Raw genomic sequence first — 19,905 nt, 5'->3', positions numbered from 1 at the left:
ATGTTGGTGTGGAGTAGTTGATGGGATGCTTTTTTAGACCAAGATTGTGGGTAGACACATGTTAGTGTGTCATTTTCAATAAAAGTGGGAATGCTCACAAGTAGAAGGATTTTCCTATAATTTTCCTACAAGTCTAAAATCCGAAAGCTTACCAAAAGTTGTGAGCTTACAAAAAGCTCGCCTTGCTTAAGGATTTTCCTATAGTTTTGAAATTTGAATGCTCACCAAAAGTCGTGAGCTTATAAAAAGCTCACCTCGCTTGAAAAAGCTCACCAAAAAAGTGCACTCTGGGGAAAGTAGCACACTGCAATGAAAAATCACCCGTGCAGCATGTGGTTGGATCCGAATCCACATGTGCCATGCATGTTCCTTTCTATGCATGTGACACACACACTTTTTTTTGGGTGAAAGCTTTGATTGATTGCTACAATTACATCAACTGAAAATTTCAGTATATGCCAAAAAGACCTCATGGTCTATGCAGCGGGTCTGCAAGCAATCAAAGAAAGATTGCTGCAGAGAATGCCTAAAAAAGCCAAACAGAGAGAAAGTAGGATCACCAAAGACTTTACAATTCCTATATGTCCATAAAGTCCATAGTGCGGGAATCTTGCTCGCAGGCACTGTTGAAGCAAATCAAAAAACTCACGAGAGCACGGACAATGCCAAAACAAGTGAGGCCAGTCTCCGAAGAAGCAGAACATCTGTGGCAAAGTGCAGGAGCAATGTGTCGATGAGCTAATAGCTGTCCAGATGGAAACACTCCCAAAAGAACTCGCCAAAAGAAAAGCTGTTGCCGAACCGGTACTTTATAGGCCCAAAGTTGCTGTAATCTTTTCCTCCACTTGGCTGGGCGATGCATTCGCCAAACAGAGTCACCTCTCTCTGAAACCCAAGGTTGAGGCAAAAGGATTTTATACAATGCAGGTACAGTAATCTGAGACTCAAAGGACGAGAAGAGGACCCTGGACACCCCCCCCCCCCCCCCCCCCACACACACACACACACACTTTTTTTTTTTTGGGTAAAATCCAGTGCACTGTATTTATATTGTCATAACTTTACAAGAGGGAAAGTCTCCAAAAAAGGACACACACAGATGTATTAACATCCACGGGAGGCCTCGCGGGCCTATGGGACAAAGTGCACAAAAAAAATACTCATACATGCCTCATTGGGCTGGAGCAAAGTGGCTTTTGCATGGCCATTTATCCTAAGGTAAGTGCTCCCTTACCACACCATGTGCATTTGGCATATCGCTACTGGTAGGGCAGAGACAAGATTAAGAGTAGAAGAGTCAGCAGTCTTAATTGTGTGGCAAAATTTCAGATAAGACCATCTTAATAATGACAGTTGCTGGGTGAATATATCATATATCATGGTATGTATCCCGAATCTCCCTTATATTGTATTTTAGATGGCAGGTGTAAGACCAACTAACAGCTCAAAACTTCCTTTAAAGACCTGATTTGTGTTCATGCTCTCGGATATATTAGAGGCTATTTGACATCATTACTGCAAAGGAATAATGGGTTTGCCCTCTCTCATCAAGGAAAATTCAAAAAGCATGCTTTAGAATGCTCACTAAGGGATAATCATGATAGTTGTGAATACTTAGATTGATACCAGAAGTTGTGTTGTTGGAGGAAACGGGGCCACGTTTACCCTTAGAAAACTTTTCTGATTGTCTTGTTGTGGGAGGAAACGGGGCCACGTTTACCCTTAGAAAACTTTTCTGATTGTCTTGTTGTGGCATTAAGTTAAGGGGTTCGTGCATTCCTTTTTTGGAAGCATGTGCAACTGTCAATCATTTCGTGGAAAAGGATGTATGTAATGACTAAAAGATTTTCAAGTACTTTAAATGATGTTGAGTGAATCTTATGCGTACAACTTTCCAGGAAGTTCGTCTGTCAGACAATCCCTTGACCGATCTGGCTGCAGATGGTGCTCCAAGATACCTCTTGGTAGCCCGTCTTGCAAGAATAACACTTCTCAACAGCAGTGAAGTATGTTCTTAAGCTGCATTCTTATTCTTTACAGAGGATTGTGTTTTATAAATCTCAAAAATTCTAGTACAGACTGTATGATCATACATCAAGTTCAGTTCAGTGAATTATAAAATGATGATAAAGGCTTCCTGCAGGTCAAGAAAAGGGAGAGGAAGGATTCAGAAATCAGGTTTGGGTGCCAAAGAGTGATGAATTTCTTCAGAAACTATATAATGCTTTTAAAATATATAAATAATGCGAATGATTAGGTTATATGTCCCTTTCCATTGCTCAGATATGTGCACTATGTTATGAGCACCATGCCCAACAGTGATGATCGAGAACGAGTGCGAGTTCATCCTAGGTAGTGATCTCAATTCTGCACTAGTTTGCCTCAGGAAAGCAATAGCATGATTCCATCCAAACTGGAGGTCTCAGGTTGCATGAGTTGCGTTCATGTCTACAGTGCCAAGTGTTGGGATTAAAACTGAACTTTTTCTTAATATTTAAGTCATGCCAATCCAAGAATTATAACAGCTTAGGAGCATAATATCCTCTTTCAATATTCACCTTGAAACAGCTTTCTTGGAATCATAGGTTCTTGGAGCTTAAGGAATTGCATGATCTGGAGGAGGAGAAAATACAAACAAGGAAAGTTGCAGGCACTGAAAAAATGGCCAGAAGTCTCAGAGGTACGGGACTTTATGCTCATTTGTGTTTGAATGCTAATACTGCATTTTCCTTTTATTTTTGAGGGCACACTTCATAAACCCTGCCATAATATTGCTGCAACTGACCTTACAATGAATTTGCTGAGGCACATCAGCTGTCACACTAGTTTGTGTTGCATCAAGTATTGGAGAGAAGGAGCCTTCTATAAGAAAGCTTCCTCTGTCGACGACGGTATGTATAAGCTTTTGTTACCTTTGCAAGTTATGTCTAGGCTGTGCATGAAACCACCAATTTTGTTGAGTTGACTCTTATGCATCTAGTTTTTTAGGAAAAAAGCTACTTAAAGTTGGTTTGCTTGGCCTCTGCTTCAGATTGGTAAGCTGAAACTTATTTGTGAGTCTTTATTCAAAGTTAAAGCATCCAAGCAACGGCTTTTTCTTCATGACCAGGTGAGCGGCCCTCCTTTCTCAAGTGTAAGGACTAAGTCAGGAGTCAAATCTTTGCATGCAACTTCAGAGTCGAGACAGTATTGGATATCAGAATAGATGCATATTCTTGTGAGTGCGATGCACAAACTTGGGGTACAATATAACTTGTGGAGTTTGATTGATTGATGCATATTCTTGTGGAATTTGATTGATTGACTAACTTACGGTACAATATAACTTTTTGTTCTTTGAAAGCTTGACAAACGCAGGGTAATATTTAGGAATAGTCACCCAAAAGTATTTTATTTAGACATTGTGGATCCGTCACACGATAATGCAGGTTAGGAGCTTGTATAGTAGTTGAATTTTAACATTAAATATCAGCCAAGCACAAGATCGTATCAAGTTTGGTTCATACAATCATAAATACTAGAAGATGCTAACTATAACGATAACAGGAAATGAGGGGTTGAGGAGGGCCTTTTTTTTGGGGGCGGGGGGTGGGAAGGGGCTTTGACGAGCCATGACAAGGTTCTAGGTCTAGACGAGATACTCAAATACAGCAGTGAACTATAGAGGGCTATCATCAATTCTCTCAGCTTACAGGCATGAATTATGAAGCCTTGCGAACCTTCAAGGGTCTGTGCCAAATTAGCTTGGCACACTAGATGGTGTCTTACTTCTTTGGATGTCTACAAATCAGCAGAACAACGTGTTGTCATATTGAAGTGTAACCGTGCAGACAAAAGTGTATGATTGTGAAAATGTTTTCAAGGGAAATCACCGAATTATATAGGGTAGTCTCTTATAAATAAAGTGCAAAGAATGAACTCTATAGCTGTACAGAATGAATGCTATCATGTTTGGAATGTGCGACATGCAGGTAGGATCATTTTCTTCTGGGATGGAAAAAAGTTTTAGTGTGCATGTACACATGTGCGTGTGCTTGTGCACGCATGTATGTGGGGGCATTTGTGTTTGTAGGGGTGTGGGTGTGCATGTGCGTGGGGGTGGGTGTGCTCATGTGTTTCTTTTCTCGGGTGATAATTTATGTTGACCTTGAGATCGTGTCCTTGTCCATTGACTTTCTCAAATTTGAGGAGCAAATGGGCATCTCTTCAGTCAGCTTGTTTGTCTGTGCCTTGTAAGAAGAACCTTCAGTTGAGACATAATCTCGTATTTGATAGTAGAGGTGGTGTGACTGGTGAGTAGAGTTACACTTCCGGTGATTTTTTTGTCCATGTATATAGATATGTATCGAGACAGAAATTTCAATTCTATGTTCTGTTTTTGGTTAAAGAACTGAAACATCTTGTAACAGGATTGTTTGCAATGCAGGATGCACCCATTCCAATACCATTAGATGAGGACTTGGAAAATCTTGGGGACATTGGGATGGGATCTAAACCTACCATCCTCGTGGACGAGGTGGGTGTATGATTTTACGCAATGCATCATTTTGAGATGAAATGTCATGCTCTTACTTCAGGGGACAGTATCTCAAGGTTCAACTGTGAAAAGACAAATATGTTCTTGAACGTAGCTCTTGGTTGTCTCCAGAAGAATTACTAAAGCTATTGGTATTTGGCAATTGATCAAACAACATTAAGGGGCTGATAATATCGTATGTATGGAATACAGTCCCTCTTTAGTATGTAACATCAGAAAGCTTTCCCAAAAAGCTGAAGAGCAAAAATAATACTCAAGGATTAATGCTGATGTCGCACAACGACATATACGTATGGGGAATTGTTTATTAGCTGCCAATGCTGCACTTTGCTAGGGTTGAAGAATTCCAATTAGTTTTGTTTGCTTTAAAAGCTATCCTTGATTGCATCTGAGTGGCAGGAGCATAGTATAAATTCTACCTTGTTGAAAAGTGCATGCATTCTTGAAACTCAGATTGTTTAATGGCACCTTGTTGTGGCACGTTGTAAATTGCACCTTGTTGAAAGTGCATGCATTCTTAATATCAGATTGTTTAAGGACACCTTGTTGTGGCACGTTGTGAGGATGGTATTTGAGTGAGCATGAAGCCAATGGTTGTTTGGTCTGAATCCCAGCCTGTAAGTTGTATTTAAGAGCTTTGAAAAAAGATAAAAAAGACCTTTCCATTTGTAGCCAGCATGGAGGAGGAATAATAGAAGGTGAGCTGGATATACGCAAGGGGGTGTCTACATCCAAAGCTTGAAGCAATCCTTCATTTTAGTAGATTTGTCTAATTCTCTTAATTATTTCATGCGCTAGCCTATACTCTCAGCCTTTGCATTTTACACAATGGAATAGATGATACTCATTTTGGATACCCTAAATTATTTTCTTTATTGGAAAAATGACATGCTATCTGAGGCTCATAAGAGTGAAGGTAGGATGAGTCTTAGGAGTAAATATTGCATGATGTTAGGGAAATTATGGTGCAAACACTTGTTACACACACTATGAGCGGTGAGCGGTTTCCATGTAGAAGGTATATGGATTCTTGGATGGCTGAGTATGCATCTAATGGTTCTTGGGTGCAAGTGTACAGGTTCTGTGTGCTTGATTTTATCGCATAGGTGTTAGTGTTGTGATCAGGAAGCAGGCATCTTCCAATGGCACAATGCATATCCGATGCTCACCTACGAGCCCTCCTTGTTTGCCTTTATGTTTTGATTGTCCATGTTTTTTACAGTTGCCTTTGTGGCCTCCAAGAGTGGATCCTCCATACGCTTCTTAGGGAAACCTATGCATCCAAGCACGTGGTTAGTGTGGGGATTGTCGTTCACAAGTATTCGTGTACATTTCAGTGCATCTTCTACGCTGTCTAGTAAAATCACAAGGAACATAAAATCGTCTTAATTCAATTCTAGAAATAATGGCGAAAGAAGAAATATGAATGTTAAGTTTAATTTCTAGCTCAAACCAAACATCTGCCAGCCCAGTGTAACTTGCCATACGATAATATATTTTATAATCAAGGGTTAAGTTTTTTATTTTCACAACCTCACTCGTTAAGAGTGTGTGTGTGCGCATGCGCGTGCGGGATTTAGATTATCTTGCTTTCTTGTCATATCTTCTAATTCTTATAACTGGAGGTCTCAGCTTTTGGGGTATAATCTTCAATGGATTTCACTGAAAAAGAAGTGTGAGTGTGTGTGTGTGTGTGGGGAGAGCTAGACGGTGTGTGCATGTGTGGTGTAGAGTCCGGTGCCTTCCAGCCACCGTCGCGACCTTTGCTGTCTCCCATACCACCTGTACGGCTACCCGTACAGGTCGTACGACCGTTTTCGTACAGGTCCCAGCCCACCTCAGTTGCTCCGTACAAGCTCGCCTTTGCTGTTGCTCTTCCGTACCTATTGTACAGTCCCCTTGGTGTGTGCACTGTTCACGGTATATTTGTGTGATTTCAGTGAGGTGTACGCGTTTCTGTATATCGTTCTCGCCAGGAACCCTGCGCAGCCTCGTCCGTACATCTGTGCGTCTGTACGTCCATACGATTTCGTACCAACTCCGTATTCCCGTACGGTCAGCCTCCCCCCCGTGCAGCCCGTACATACTTCAGCACAGCTCATCGTCATCCGTACAACCCAGCACCTCTTGCCGTACAAGCTTTTGGGGTTTCTTTGCTCCGGTGTCTTCTCGAACAGCCTTGTTTTTTTGCCAAAATCTTACCTTTCTCTCTGCTTTTCTCCTCACTAGCTATACTCTTCTCCCCCTCTCTTGTGGGCTTCCTGTGGATATTTCTTTGGGACTGGTTTTTTTGGCCTTCACTACCCCTTTACAGGTACTTCATTCCCAAGCTCCCCTTCTTACAAAGTCATGGCAGAATACTCATATGAATAAACGTTTCAAAAGGAGCACTCGGCTCCCTGCAAGAAGCAAAAGCAGGTTGAGGGTCAGCATGACCCGGTGCATGATACTCTTGAGGCTCAACTAGTTGCAGATACAAGAAAAGAGTGGAAAGACTCGGTTCCTTCAGTTGGCCTCATGGTTGAGGTTGATGAAATTGTGGATCCAGTCAGAGAATATGCTAAGAATGTAGTCATATTATTTTTTCCAGGCCGGATGCCACCTGTTGCAGAGATAGGTAACTGACTGACACGCACATTGGCTGGCTCTTTTGTTGGTAAAGTACACTATGCAGCCAGGGGCTTTTTTGAGGTTATCATGGTGGATGAGATCCACAGACAAATGCTTTTGGAACACTCGCCTCTCCTTTTTGGGCAGCAAATGGTGCATGTATTGCCATGGTCTCCCACACGGGACTTTCAGGCTTTAATCCGACACAGATGTCCGGTTTGGGTTGAAGTTGTTGACTTCCCACAATGTATGGCCTCACTTTTGCCCTTTACCTCGGTTATGTACAATACTCAAACACATATATAAATGAATGAAAAAGAAGATTAGGGTGGTTCTGCACCTACCAAAACTTGTGTGGCTCTCTGTCTCTCTCTCTCCTTTCTTCCGTTCTTGCTTCCGTTGAGAGCACTCTCAGAAATAGCCTACAGTTGCCTTGTCGAGCATAGAGGCTGAGTACAGGGGTGCAGCAATGGCTGCATGTGAGGTAGCTTGGTTGCATAAGCGAAACAGAGACTGCGAATGCTAAAATTGAAGGTCAAATCTTTGATAATGACTTAGCCATTCTGCATGCCAAAATGGCAGTCGAGCTCCCAAAAGTTGAACCTCCAAAGTTGAATAACAGCAGAAGATTCCGCAAGAAAGCTAGAGGAAATCGCAGAAAAGCCAAGGCCAAGCACTTCAATGAATTCGAATGAGTCCAATCAAGGATCGTAATTGCAGCATCTTTAGGTAAAGTGGTCTGCCCACCACGGCCAAATGGCAACTCAAACAGATTTTGCATTCTCTGGGATACCGATAATCCCACACCGGACTCTTATTCAGTCACGGTGAATAATGTGAACATGGGCAGTGCTTTTTATAAACTCAAATGGGCTTTATTTGCAGGGGCCTGTTTTGGGTGCAAAAAGTTTGGACACATGGCTTCACAGTGTCCAATGAATCAGCACAAAATGCCTTGTACCACTTTGTCAGTTCACATGCCTACCAAAGATACTCCTACTCCAGTTGTCAACAAAAATAAAAGCAGTAGACAGCCTTCTGGGAGTCAGGAGAAAGGCAAAGCTCTAGTGGCTCCCAATGGGAATCTCACTTCACATTCACCTCCTACCATTCAATCCTCGACCAAAGGACAGTAACCTTCAACTGATGGCTGGCAAAGTCCAAGAAAAGTTATTTCTACTCGAAGAATTTCACCCCCCTGCACTTGGAATGGTGCATCTTCTAGCGGAAATACCCCAGAGATAAATACAGGAATTGGGATTACATGGGCTGCAGTAACAGCCAGCAGAACACTCTTCCCTGAAGAAGAGGTTGCTACTTTGCTGTCTACTTCTCAAGTGGCTACTTCTTCTCAGGGGCGAGGCCTCAACCCTGAGATAGAAATGCAAGGTTGACCTCATAAATTTTGCTGCTGTACATAGTTGTTACATTGCTGTAAATACCTGTACATATGACTGCTCACATCAAATGTTTTACACTCAGTGTCCAGGGCATGTGTGACAGTAGGAAATGGAAATCTGTGTGGCTGTACATCAACAGGTTTCAGCCTGACATAGTGGCATTACAAGAGCACAACCAACATATTTATGTAGGCAAGACAGGACACTACTGTGGATATGATATTTTCTATGCTGGGGAGCACTCTTTCTCAAGGGTTGTCCTTCTGATCAAACATGAGCTTCAACCAGTCATTGCATTAAATGACAACAAAGGCAGATGGCTTGTTCTCCAATGCACTATTAGAGGAGAGGTGTTTGAATTTGCTTCAGTTTATGCACCTCAGTTCTCTAGAGAAAGAACGGCAATTTGGGATGCCATGCAACAATATCCGTGGAGATATCATGCCTACATATGTGGAGATTTCAATAATGCTCCACAACAGGGAGACAACACCTCCAGACATGACCATATGTTATCTCCTGAAAGGCATGCATGGTCTCAACTACTTTTGCATTTGGATCTTGTTGACCTATGGAAGGAATTGCAGGCTTTGTCACCGGGCTACACTTTTCAACATAATGCTCTTTCCGCTTATCAGGCACGTCTGGATCGATGGTATAGTGTCGCTTCCTAACAAAATGGGGATTTCACATGCAAAATGTGGATTGACTATGCCTTTGTGCATTCAGACCATGCACCGCTATGGCTGCGGTTATCTTTTCATGATATGCCAGAAGATAGATTGCCACAAAGGAGACATCTAATCATAAACAATAGTTATTTGCAACATGCTGATTTCAAGGCAATGGTTACTGAAGCAGCTCATTGTCTTTGCTCTAGTAGCCATCTACATGTTGATGGTGCCTGGGATTCTTTTATTTCTAGAATGCAAGTGGTGATTAGAGATTATGGCAAGTCTTACATGAAGACTCTAAGGGAAATCATTGCTCGGGCCAAATCTACTTGTCAAGACCTCACTGAACTCAGTCATCATCGTTCGTTGTCCATGCATGAGCAAACAACACTATCCTTGGCCAGACATTGTCTTAAACTAAATGATCACAGGAAACTGGCAAAATGGGAGACTAGAGCAAGACAAAGAGCCTTCACAGACAAAGGTTGCTCTTCCAATGAATTTTTCAAAAGCTTACATCAGAGGAGAATCAAAACAGAAATTTGCAGAGTGCTTATGCCCGATGGATCATGGACTACTTCATGGTCACAGCTTGCCTCTGTTTGTGTGCATCATTTCTCTCAACAATTTGGCTTTGCAGCTCCTCCCTCGCAACAGATTCTGCTTGCACGAAATTTACTGTTGCAACATGTTTCTCCTATCATTTCCCCTACTCAAGCTTTGGAATTGGAGGACCCCTTTACTGAGAGGGAATTGTCAGATGCGATCAAATCATGTAGCAGATGGAAATCCCCAGGATGGGATGGTTTAACAATCGAGTTTTTTCTAGCATACTGGCCTATTTTGAAGCATTCATTGCTATATATGGTGAATGCTATCTAGCAAAATCAGAAAATCCCGGACACATGGAAGAGAGGTCTTGTTAAACTCCTTCCCAAAAAACAAATTTATGAGTCTTTGGCAGACTGGAGACCTATCACTCTTATGCCCGTAATTTACAAAGTCACTACCAAAATGATTGTTGATCGACTAAAGGGGTTTTTACATGATGGGTTGCATCCTGCTCAATATGGCTTTGTCCCGCGTAGGCATATCATAGATAACATTGCTAATGCCTACATTGGAATTGAATATGCCAAATACACACAGCAGGATGTTTTGTTATTGCAAGTTGATATTGCCAAAGCCTTTGATACTGTTCAGTGGGATTTTATTTCATCGACTATGCAGGCATTGGGTTTTGGCACAAAAATGCAGCAACTCATCACTTGGCTATATCAAGATAGTGAAGCTGCCTGCATACTTTCAGGAGATATTTCTCCATCCTGGACTCTTGCTTGCTCTGTCAGGCAAGGATGTCCCCTGAGTGCTTTACTTTTTGCCATAGCCACTCATCCACTACTTCAATATCTGGATCACCTCTTGGACACTGACCACTTGCATGGTTTGGAGATTCTTGACAGTCGCAGCATGATTGCTCAGGCATATGCTGATGATTCATTTTTTACTCCAAAAAATACTCGGGCTGATCTGTCCATGATTATGCATGCTCTTTCTACATATGGATTGGCTGCTGGCCTTCGGGTAAATTTTCAGAAATCAAAATTGCTGCCGTTACATGCACAGGAATGGCACAACCTTTTGTGGCCTGGGGAAATTGTCCCCGCTTCTCAATTCATTCGATATCTTGGTTATCCTCTAGGCTGGGGACTCACTCGTTCACAACAAACTGATTGGGTGCTAGTAAAGTTAAGGGCAAAACTTGAATATCAGAAGCTTGCAACTTGGCCATTACATGTTCATCTGCGAATTACACAATCCATTTTGATAGCATACATACAATTTTATCTACCTCTCACTATGTTCACTAAGGCAGATCTGGTTTCTTTTATGTCAGCTATCATGGAAATTTTCTGGCGTTCAAAACATGGCAAGAAAAGTCTCAGATTACTCTCTATGCATCGTCTCTGTTCTCCAAAGATGCACGGGGGTCTGAACATTCTCAATATTCAAATGCATTTACTTGCTCACAGAGGGAAAATGATGATACAGTTTATGCAAGGAGATCAGCCTTGGGCTTTCATGATCCGCTCTCTCTTATTACATCTTCATACATCTGCCTTTGGGAATTGACAGCCTACTCAGTGGGATTTTTTATTTGGCTCTATCCAAGGCAAGATCAGAGGATGCCCTTTTGTCTCTCGTCTGCTTCTTGATTGGAAACACATTCTATCTCACTTGGAATGGCATGGCAGGGACTCTCTCTCGGGCAACTCTTTGAGGGTAGAGAATATTTTTTGGTCTAAAGTATTCCACCCTCCTTTGGCCATACAAGAACCCCAACGTTCTTATTTTCTCTCCTTCAAAGGCATATCATCTGCGGCGGATGTACTTCAGGATGATGGCACAATTTTATCTTTTTCTATGGCTGCTCGCAAATATGGCTTGGGAGCTCATTATCGTCCTTTATGGCATAGAATTTCAGCAATGCTCCAACCGTACTTGCCGGTACCTCATTTGGAACTTCAGAATCGGCTTGAGGATTGGATTTTATGCTCTCCTTCCTTATACGCCCGTCCTTTAAAGCTTTCACATATCACAATGTCATCACTGTATAAAGTGTTATTACCTCCACCTTGGATTTCCCACAGAGCAAATACTGTTTGGCATATGGATCGTCCAATGAAATGGTGGAGAAAAAGACTGTGTCTCCTTTGGCATTACAAAGTCCCTCTTCGACAACAGCTTTTCCTATGGCGAGTTCTCCTTGGCATTTTTCCATCCGGACAGTTACTCGCACACAGACGTATTGCTTCAGCTGTTTGTCATAGATGCCAGCACTCTACTGAATCAGTGTTTCACATCTTTTGGTCCTGTCCAAATACTTCTGATCTCATTGCTCTCATCAGATAGAGGCTTCGACAGTGATTTCCTACTGTTACTTTTGGCAGATTTTTTTGGTTGTTTGGCTTTCATCCACAGAGACAGGGTTTTGATTTATTTTTTGTATGGGTGCGCTATTGGACACTATGGACTTTATGGATGGATAGAAATCATAGAGTCTTTGGTGATCCACTATTTTCATCCTTTCTTTTTTTCAAACGATCTCTGCAACAATCATTCTACGATTGTTTTCAGACTCGTTTGATTGATCAGGATGTGTATACAGCTTATACTGAGATCTTTAGTTGAGTAGTAGCTACTTCGTTTTTGAAGTAACTATGAATGTAATTACTCTACAGAAATAAAAGATTTCTTCCCACAAAAAAAAGTGTGTGGGGAGAGCTGGAGGAGCTCAGCTATGGCGATGTGTGACAGCCCTCTGTTCCCTCCTTGTACCTATCCTCTAGACTTATTGTATCTATTCCGCCTGCTTTAACTGTTTATACTGTGTTGTACATCTGCTCGTACAGGCAGTACATAGTGTATAGCCTCTTGCGCCACTGTTCATCGCCATCAATCCCTGCTTTCGACCTGATATACCGTGTTGTACATGTGTTCGTATAGGCCGTACATAGTGTACGGCCTCTTGCGCCAATGTTCATCGCCATCAATCCTTGCTTATTACCTGCACTCATTCCCCTTCACAGCACCCAGCTCTAAATTAGTACCTTCAATCCTCTGATTGTATGTGTTTTTTCTTCCGTACAAGCCGTACAAGATGTACAGTCCTACCTCAGCTTAGCCTCAGCTTCCCTTCACACTTTCTCCACCTTACCTTACCTTACTTTCCTTCATTTTTGGTTTATTTCATCTTCTCTCAAATTTTCCCGCTCCAAAATCTGATTTTTTGGGCCTTCAGCTTCAACCTCTTACTGGCTCTTCACTGCAAGTTTCTTCTTGAACAGGTTATAGGTCTTTTGGGAATCATTCAGCGTTCATTTACAGGGAGTCTATCTAGAGTTTGTCTGGGGTTTTTTTGGATTCTATACAGGTGATAGGCTTTGGATAATTCACCATGGTTGAATATGCATTTAAAAAGACTTTCCACAAAGATCGTCTGGGATAGCAAAAGTAGTGTAAGGGTCAAGATGACCCTGTTCATCACTCCTTAGAAGCCAAGCGGGTATATGATGTGATGCATGAGGGCTTTGAGGATGCGCGTAAAGATTGGAAGGATTCAGCTCCGATTGTTGGTCTCATAGTTGAGGTAGATGATATTGTGGACCCTGTTAGGGATTATGTCCAACATGCGATAATTATTTTCTTTCCTAAATGTATGCCTGTTGCCGTAGATGTTGGCAAGTGGTTGATAGGCACTTTAGGGGGTTCCTTTGTGCACAAAGTTCATTATGCAGCACGCGGTTTCTTTGAGGTCATTCTCACTGATGAGGAGCATAAGTAGATGCTCTTAGAGCATTCTCCTCTCTTCTTTGGACAGCAGATGGTGCATGCCTTACCATGGTCCCCGACTACGGATTATCAAGCCCTGATTCGACATAGATGTCCGGTTTGGGTGGAGGTGGTGGATTTTCCTCAGGGTTTGACTTTCCTGTTGCCTAAGATTGCAACTTCTTTAGGCAAGGTGGTCTGTCCTACGAGACTGAATGGGAATTCAAACAAATTTTATATTTTATGGGACACTGATAATCCCACACTTGAGTCTTATTTAGTCACAGTCAATAATGTTTTGATAGGATGTGCTTTCTACAAGCTCAAATGGGGTTTATTTGCAGGAGCTTGTTTTGACTGTAAAAATTTGGGCATATGGCATCACAATGCCCCTTGCGTTTGTAGAAATTGTCGAAAGATTTGATGCTTGTTTTTCAGCAAAACAAGGACTATGACAAAATAAAGGGACTAAAGAGGTGTATGTTGCTCGAGAAAGGTAAAGAGCTGGTTGTTAATGGGAATGCCTCTCCTTTAGTACCTTCAACTTCTCAATCCAAAGGAAAAGAGAAGACCTTGCAGGAAGTTTGGCAGACTCTGAGGAAAACTATCATAGCCAGAAGACCTTTGCCTTCAGGCACTTGGAGTGGTACTTCTTCTAATGACCACACCCCTCAAGAAAATTCTGATGTGGGCATTACTCGGGCTATTGTAAGAGCCAATCGAACCCTCTTCCTAGAGCAGGATATTGTGGGTTTGATGTCTTCTACACAGACTTTGGTGACACCTCGAGGTGGACATGCAATCTTGATTTCTTTGTTGTCCTTTGTACATACTCTATAAATATGTTGTCACGTCTTAACTGTTTAACGCTCAATGTACAGGGTTTGTGTGATACTATAAAATGGAAGTTGGTTTTAAACAGTTTCAAGCATCATGACATTATGACTCTACAAGAGCGCAATCAACACATGTATGCTGGACAACACGGTTACTATAATGGATATGATATTTTTTGTGCTGGTCAGCATTCTTTCTCGGATGTAGTGTTTTTTATAAGGCATGATTTGCAGCTTGTAGTAGCATACAATGATGCAAATGGCAGGTGGATGGTTATGCAGTGTCTACTTCAAGGTGAGATTTTTTAATTCGCCTCAATTTATGCCTTGCAATCATCTCGTGGTAGAAGTCGAGCTATCCTTGGCATCATTATGCTTTCATTTGTGGTGATTTTAATAATGCGCCTCAGCTAGGAGATAATACATCTGGTAAGACACATATCAACGCCTATGAACGTGATCATTGGTGTCAGCTTTTGCTTCAGCTTCGACTAGTTGATCTTTGGAAAGAAATTCAGCCTTCTTTGCTCCTCTATGGTTGAGGATTTCTTTCCATGACATGCTAGATGATAGCCTATCACACAGAAGGATGCTTATCGGTGAACAATAGTTACTTGTAGCATGATGCCTACAAGGCTTTGGTCTATGATGCGTGTCAGCCTCTTTCTTGTCAAAGTGCTGCCCCTCTTATGCATGATCAATTTTGCTTGGGAAAATGAACATTTGCCACATTCATGGAAAAAGGGCATTGTCAAATTGCTTCCTAAAAAACAAATATGTGACTCCTTGGCTAATTCGAGGCCCATCACTCTTATGCCTATTATTTATAAAATCATCACTAAAATGGTGGTTGATCCCATTAAAGGATATCTGCATGATGGCCTTCATCCTGCTTAGTATGGTTTTGTTCCTTGTCGGCATATTATAGTTTATATTGCTGCTGCATATGTTGGCATAGAATATGCCAAATATAGTGAGCAGGATGTTTTATTACTGCATGTTGATATTGCCAAGGCTTTTGACACAATCCAATGGGATTTTATTGCTCAGACTGTGCGAGCATTGGGTTTTGGTCCAAAATTGCAACATATTATTTATAGTGACAGTCAGGCGGCTTGTATACTGTGTGGGGATCTTTTTGAATCTCAAACTCTTCGTCGTTCAGTTCGCCAGGGTTGTCCACTTAGCGCCTTGCTTTATGCCATTGCCACCCATCCTATGCCGCAATATATGGATCATTTGGTTGCCTCGGACAGGGTTCTCTAAAACAAAACATGCTTGGGTGATACACCAGAATTTCGTGTTTCAGTTTCGGCCGATGTTCTTTATGCTCCAGTTATGAGCTTGGCCCACAAAGTTATGGTTTTGCTTTTCCCAGGAAGAATGCCTGATGCAGTTGAGTGGTGCAATGGCTCGAATCTCTTTTGAAAAGATGCTTTGCTACAAGCTGTTATAACGTTGATAGGGGCTTTTATGAAGTTATTTTTACAAATGTTCAAGATAAACAATAATTGGAGAAATCTTCGCTATTTTTTTGGAAATCAGCTAGCACATGTCTATCCTTGGATGCCTACGCAGAAGTATTCGAGTCTTATTCGGCATAAATGCCGTGTTTGGGTAGAGGTGGTTAATTTACCTTTATATTACAGACCAGCTCTACTTTGCTTGGTTGAGGCTTTGGGGAAGGTGGTTTGTCCCCTCGCTCTACTGGCAATGCTAATAGGTTTTGTGCACTGTGGGACACGGATAGGCCCACCTCCCCCACATGAGGCTTTACACATGGAAATGCAAGCTATGCCTTCTCAACATGTATTTTTCAAGTTGAAATGGGGTAATTTTGCAAGAAAGTTTGATCACATGCAATCCGAGTGTCCTTAGCTTCTACAGAAACCTCCCCTCCAGCTAGTGCTCCTAATGACTCTTCTTTGCCAAGGATGGTTGTTATGCCATGCAATCATGGTTCTAGGGTTGGAACCCCTCCTAAAACCAATGACAAGGGTACAATGAAAGGCATATTTGCCTTCTCAATTGGTAGATAAAACAATAGTTAATGCGGAGAAAGGGTTATCTCCTTCTGATTGGCAACATCCCATGAAATCATTTAAGCGAATTGTGGCTAGTAAAAATCAGACAAAGACAGTCTCCACCTCTAAGGAGGCCTCGTTAGGTGTTGGTTTTAGGGTTGGCAGCCTTTGGTCTGTGGTGGTTAGCTTAGATCCATTATTTTTTATGAATATGCTAGCTCAACACATCTTGGTGCAAATATGTAGGTTGAGTCCTGAATTTTGCAACTCACATATTTCTCATTTATATATGTACATACCGATCAAATATTTTTCATACAATGTTCAAGGCCTCTGTAACATAAATAAATGAAGGCTAGGTGGGGACTTCTCATTTCTCATAAGCCTCATGCCATATGTTTACAAGAACATAATCAGCATGCTTTTGCACACCGTGAAGGTTTCTTTCGGGCTTTCGCATGTTCTATGCTAGCCACTTTTCCTTTTCTAGTGTTGCCATGTTTATTCATCATGATTTGCAGCCATACTGAGAATACAATGACTGACGTGGTTGTCAAATGCATTATTAATAGGGACACTTTTGAATTTGCCTCACTTTATGCCTTGCATACATCTGTTGCTCGTGTTGCAATCTTGCATCATCTGGCTGAATATCCCTGGAGTGGAAATGCTTTCATTTGTGGGGACTTCAACAATTTCCTTGACATTAACGATTGCACTACTTGTGGGTCTCATATGCTCTAGAGAGAACGAGATGCATGAATTCAAATGGTTGATTCTTTACATGCCTGTGATTTGTGGAAACGTCTTATGCTTGATAACCTTGGGTACACATTTCATCTTAATGCATGAATACCTAGTATTGGGCAAGGTTGGATTGATGGTATATGCTACATGTTGTCCAATTTGATGACTATCTCTTTGGATTATTCATTGCGTCTATTGAATAATTTCCCGGTCACTATTACTTAGTTTCTTGGCCTTCCAATGCAGTTCCTATTTGACACACCAAGCCTCTTCAGTTATGGTCAAGGGACCTATTACCAGATTTGCTTTGCACACTTCAGTGAATATGGAATTGGGCATGGGTTTGTTTTTTTTCCATTATGTAGACCTTGATCAAAGGATATGGTAAATGCTATCTGGTGACTTACATAAAAAATTGGCTGATGTGAAGGCCCAAATTCAGCATTTTAATGTGGTTGCACAGCAGCATTAATTATTTAGCAAGGAGCAATCTGAATTTCGAGCTTCCCTCTAATGCCTGGCCCAGAATGACCAAAGAAAATTAAGGAAATGGAGATTTGGTCTCGTTAATAAGCCATGTAGATATTGGCTACTCTTCCAAGGCTTTTTTCAAAAGCTTAAACACCTCTCGACCAATGCATTCCTTGCATCGTGTCTTGTGCCTAGATGCTACGTGGACAATGAATAAGCAACAACTTGATGATATTGTTCAGCATTACTATAGTGGGTTATTTGTTGCCCCTCCTCCTTCTTTGCCAGCAAAAATTGATCCCACATTTTCTCTTCTTTGTCATACTCATACAATTCTCTCCTATGATTAGGTAACTTAGTTGGAGTTGTCGTTCACAGATCAAGAGCTCAAAGGGGCCTTATATAGATTGGGACAATCCAAATCCCTAGGATGGGATGACCTCGCTATGGAAGTTTTTGTTGAATATTCAGATGAGAAAGCTTGCTGTGTTTGATTCCCACAAGAAGCCTCTTTGCAAGCATTTGTTCGATCGGCAGCCAATTACTTTGATGCCTGTGGTTTACAAATCGTGTCTAAAATGTTGATAATGCGTATATCGCGTATTTTATACACAGGATTGCATCTCGCACAATATGGATTTGTGCCTTCTAGATAGATTATGGATAACATTACAATGCCTATGGTATTAAATATGCTAAATATACACATTAGGGTCTTTTGATCATGCAGATTGACATTGAAAAAGCTTTTGATATTGTGAGACGGGACTTCGTTTACTGATGTCATGCAGCAGTTGGGTTTTGAACCTAAGATGCAAAAAGTGGTTTATTGCCTTTATGAGGGTGGGACTAAATCTTGTCTTTTATTTGATGCACTCTCTTCTCTATGGAATTGAGATGCTCCATTTGTCAAGGTTGTCTCCTTAGTGCTTTGCTTTCTTCCATTGCCACTCATCCACTTTTGATGTTTCTTTGAGGGATTGAGGAGCCACCTGCCACTAAAGAACCCAAACCACACATAAGTACTTGAGAGACAGCCGCATTGACTTTAGGCATCACCATGGAAGAATTGTCTGGCTTCTCTAGCTGCGAGGAATCCATAACCTATGAGAGCATAAAGCCGTATCTGTCATCTTCTTTGGCTCCTTCCTTCCCTTCCTTCCCTTCCTTGATTGTAGTTTGGGTGCCATTTTCTTTAGGACAATTCAATTCTATTCAGTTGGGACATGAGGTATGTAGGCGAGAACACTTCACTTCAAGAAACTTCAGTTGGGACGTGAGGTGTGCAGGCAAGGACACTTTAGTTCACTTCAAGAAACTTCAGTTGGGACTTGTGGTCGGTGGGCAAGGACACTTCAAGGACACTTCAGAAACTTCAGTTGGGACGTGAGGTCAACGGAGGGAAAGTAAGAGTGAAGGTGAGGAAAAGCACTTGGAATCTTGAGGGTGAGGAGGCTAATCAGCTTAAGGGTTGAGGAGGGATGTAGGTTGGATTCTTGAGGGTGAGGAGGACAAGGAGGTTGATGCTTTGGGGCGAGGAGGGTGAGGATGGCGAGGAGGGTTGGAGGATTGAGGGCAAGGAGGGCTACAAAAAGGAGGCTTGACCACAAGGAGAGTGATGGAGGGAAAGTAAGAGTGAAGGTGAGGAAAAGCACTTGGAATCTTGAGGGTGAGGAGGCCACATCGACTTAAGGGTTAAGGAGGGATGTAGGTTGGATTCTTGAGGGCGAGGAGGGCAAGGAGGTTGATGCTTTGGGGCGAGGAGGACTAGAGGCCTGAGGGCGAGGAGGGCTACAGAAAGGAGGCTTGATCACAAGGAGAGTGATGAGGGTTGAGCGAAGTGGGGTTGAGAATGATGCTTGAGGTTGGAGAAAAGTAAATTATTCGATTGCGTGGCTTATCCAACCGTTGTGAACATGAGCTGACCCGAGCCAACATGGGCCAGCAATCATTTTTGTGTGTGGAGCACAATGTGTGCCTGTCAAACAAAGTCATTTCTAAATCAAGACCACATGGCATACACATGGATAGTTGTGAGTGGGTTCTCGTACAGTTTGCCTCATGAAGATATCGCCACATCAGCTTGCATCATTGTATATAGACCATCTCACCACATCATCTTGCAGACTATCAACAAGCTTATTATTGATGATGCGTTGCTTGCCATATCACCTCAACATGCAATCATTACTACCATGTCAACATACTGATCATCGACAATTTGAGGTAGTACTGTACCACATCTTAAAAATCTCCCCATGTCGATTTGTCGAC

The 19,905-nt window shown here is 41.9% G+C and overlaps 1 protein-coding gene across 3 annotated transcripts in view; it reads left to right on the top strand.

The window, feature by feature from the left end:
- Positions 1 to 4,943, top strand: part of PFI (tubulin folding cofactor E / Pfifferling (PFI)) — a 129,187-nt gene extending 124,244 nt beyond the window's left edge. Inside the window, exons 8-14 of one of the 3 annotated variants that reach the window (XM_087374994.1) lie at positions 1,899 to 2,006; positions 2,144 to 2,178; positions 2,284 to 2,352; positions 2,586 to 2,680; positions 2,815 to 2,891; positions 3,032 to 3,109; positions 4,427 to 4,942. In XM_087374994.1, coding sequence (XP_087231120.1) covers positions 1,899 to 2,006; positions 2,144 to 2,178; positions 2,284 to 2,352; positions 2,586 to 2,680; positions 2,815 to 2,891; positions 3,032 to 3,109; positions 4,427 to 4,528 — 564 coding nt within the window. In that variant the 3' untranslated portion in view covers positions 4,529 to 4,942. Of the gene's footprint in view, positions 1 to 1,898; positions 2,007 to 2,143; positions 2,179 to 2,283; positions 2,353 to 2,585; positions 2,681 to 2,814; positions 2,892 to 3,031; positions 3,110 to 4,426 lie in introns of all 3 variants that reach the window. The other 2 variants (XM_087374992.1, XM_087374993.1) reach the window with 2 other exon arrangements.
- Positions 4,944 to 19,905: the final 14,962 nt, after the last annotated feature.

Source organism: Dipteris shenzhenensis, chromosome 5 (genome assembly GCF_047967505.1).
Source record: "Dipteris shenzhenensis isolate YYH24624 ecotype China chromosome 5, Dip_SZ_1.0, whole genome shotgun sequence".
NCBI classification, from domain to species: Eukaryota; Viridiplantae; Streptophyta; class Polypodiopsida; order Gleicheniales; family Dipteridaceae; genus Dipteris; species Dipteris shenzhenensis.
This window is presented reverse-complemented; position numbering and strand designations above follow the sequence as displayed.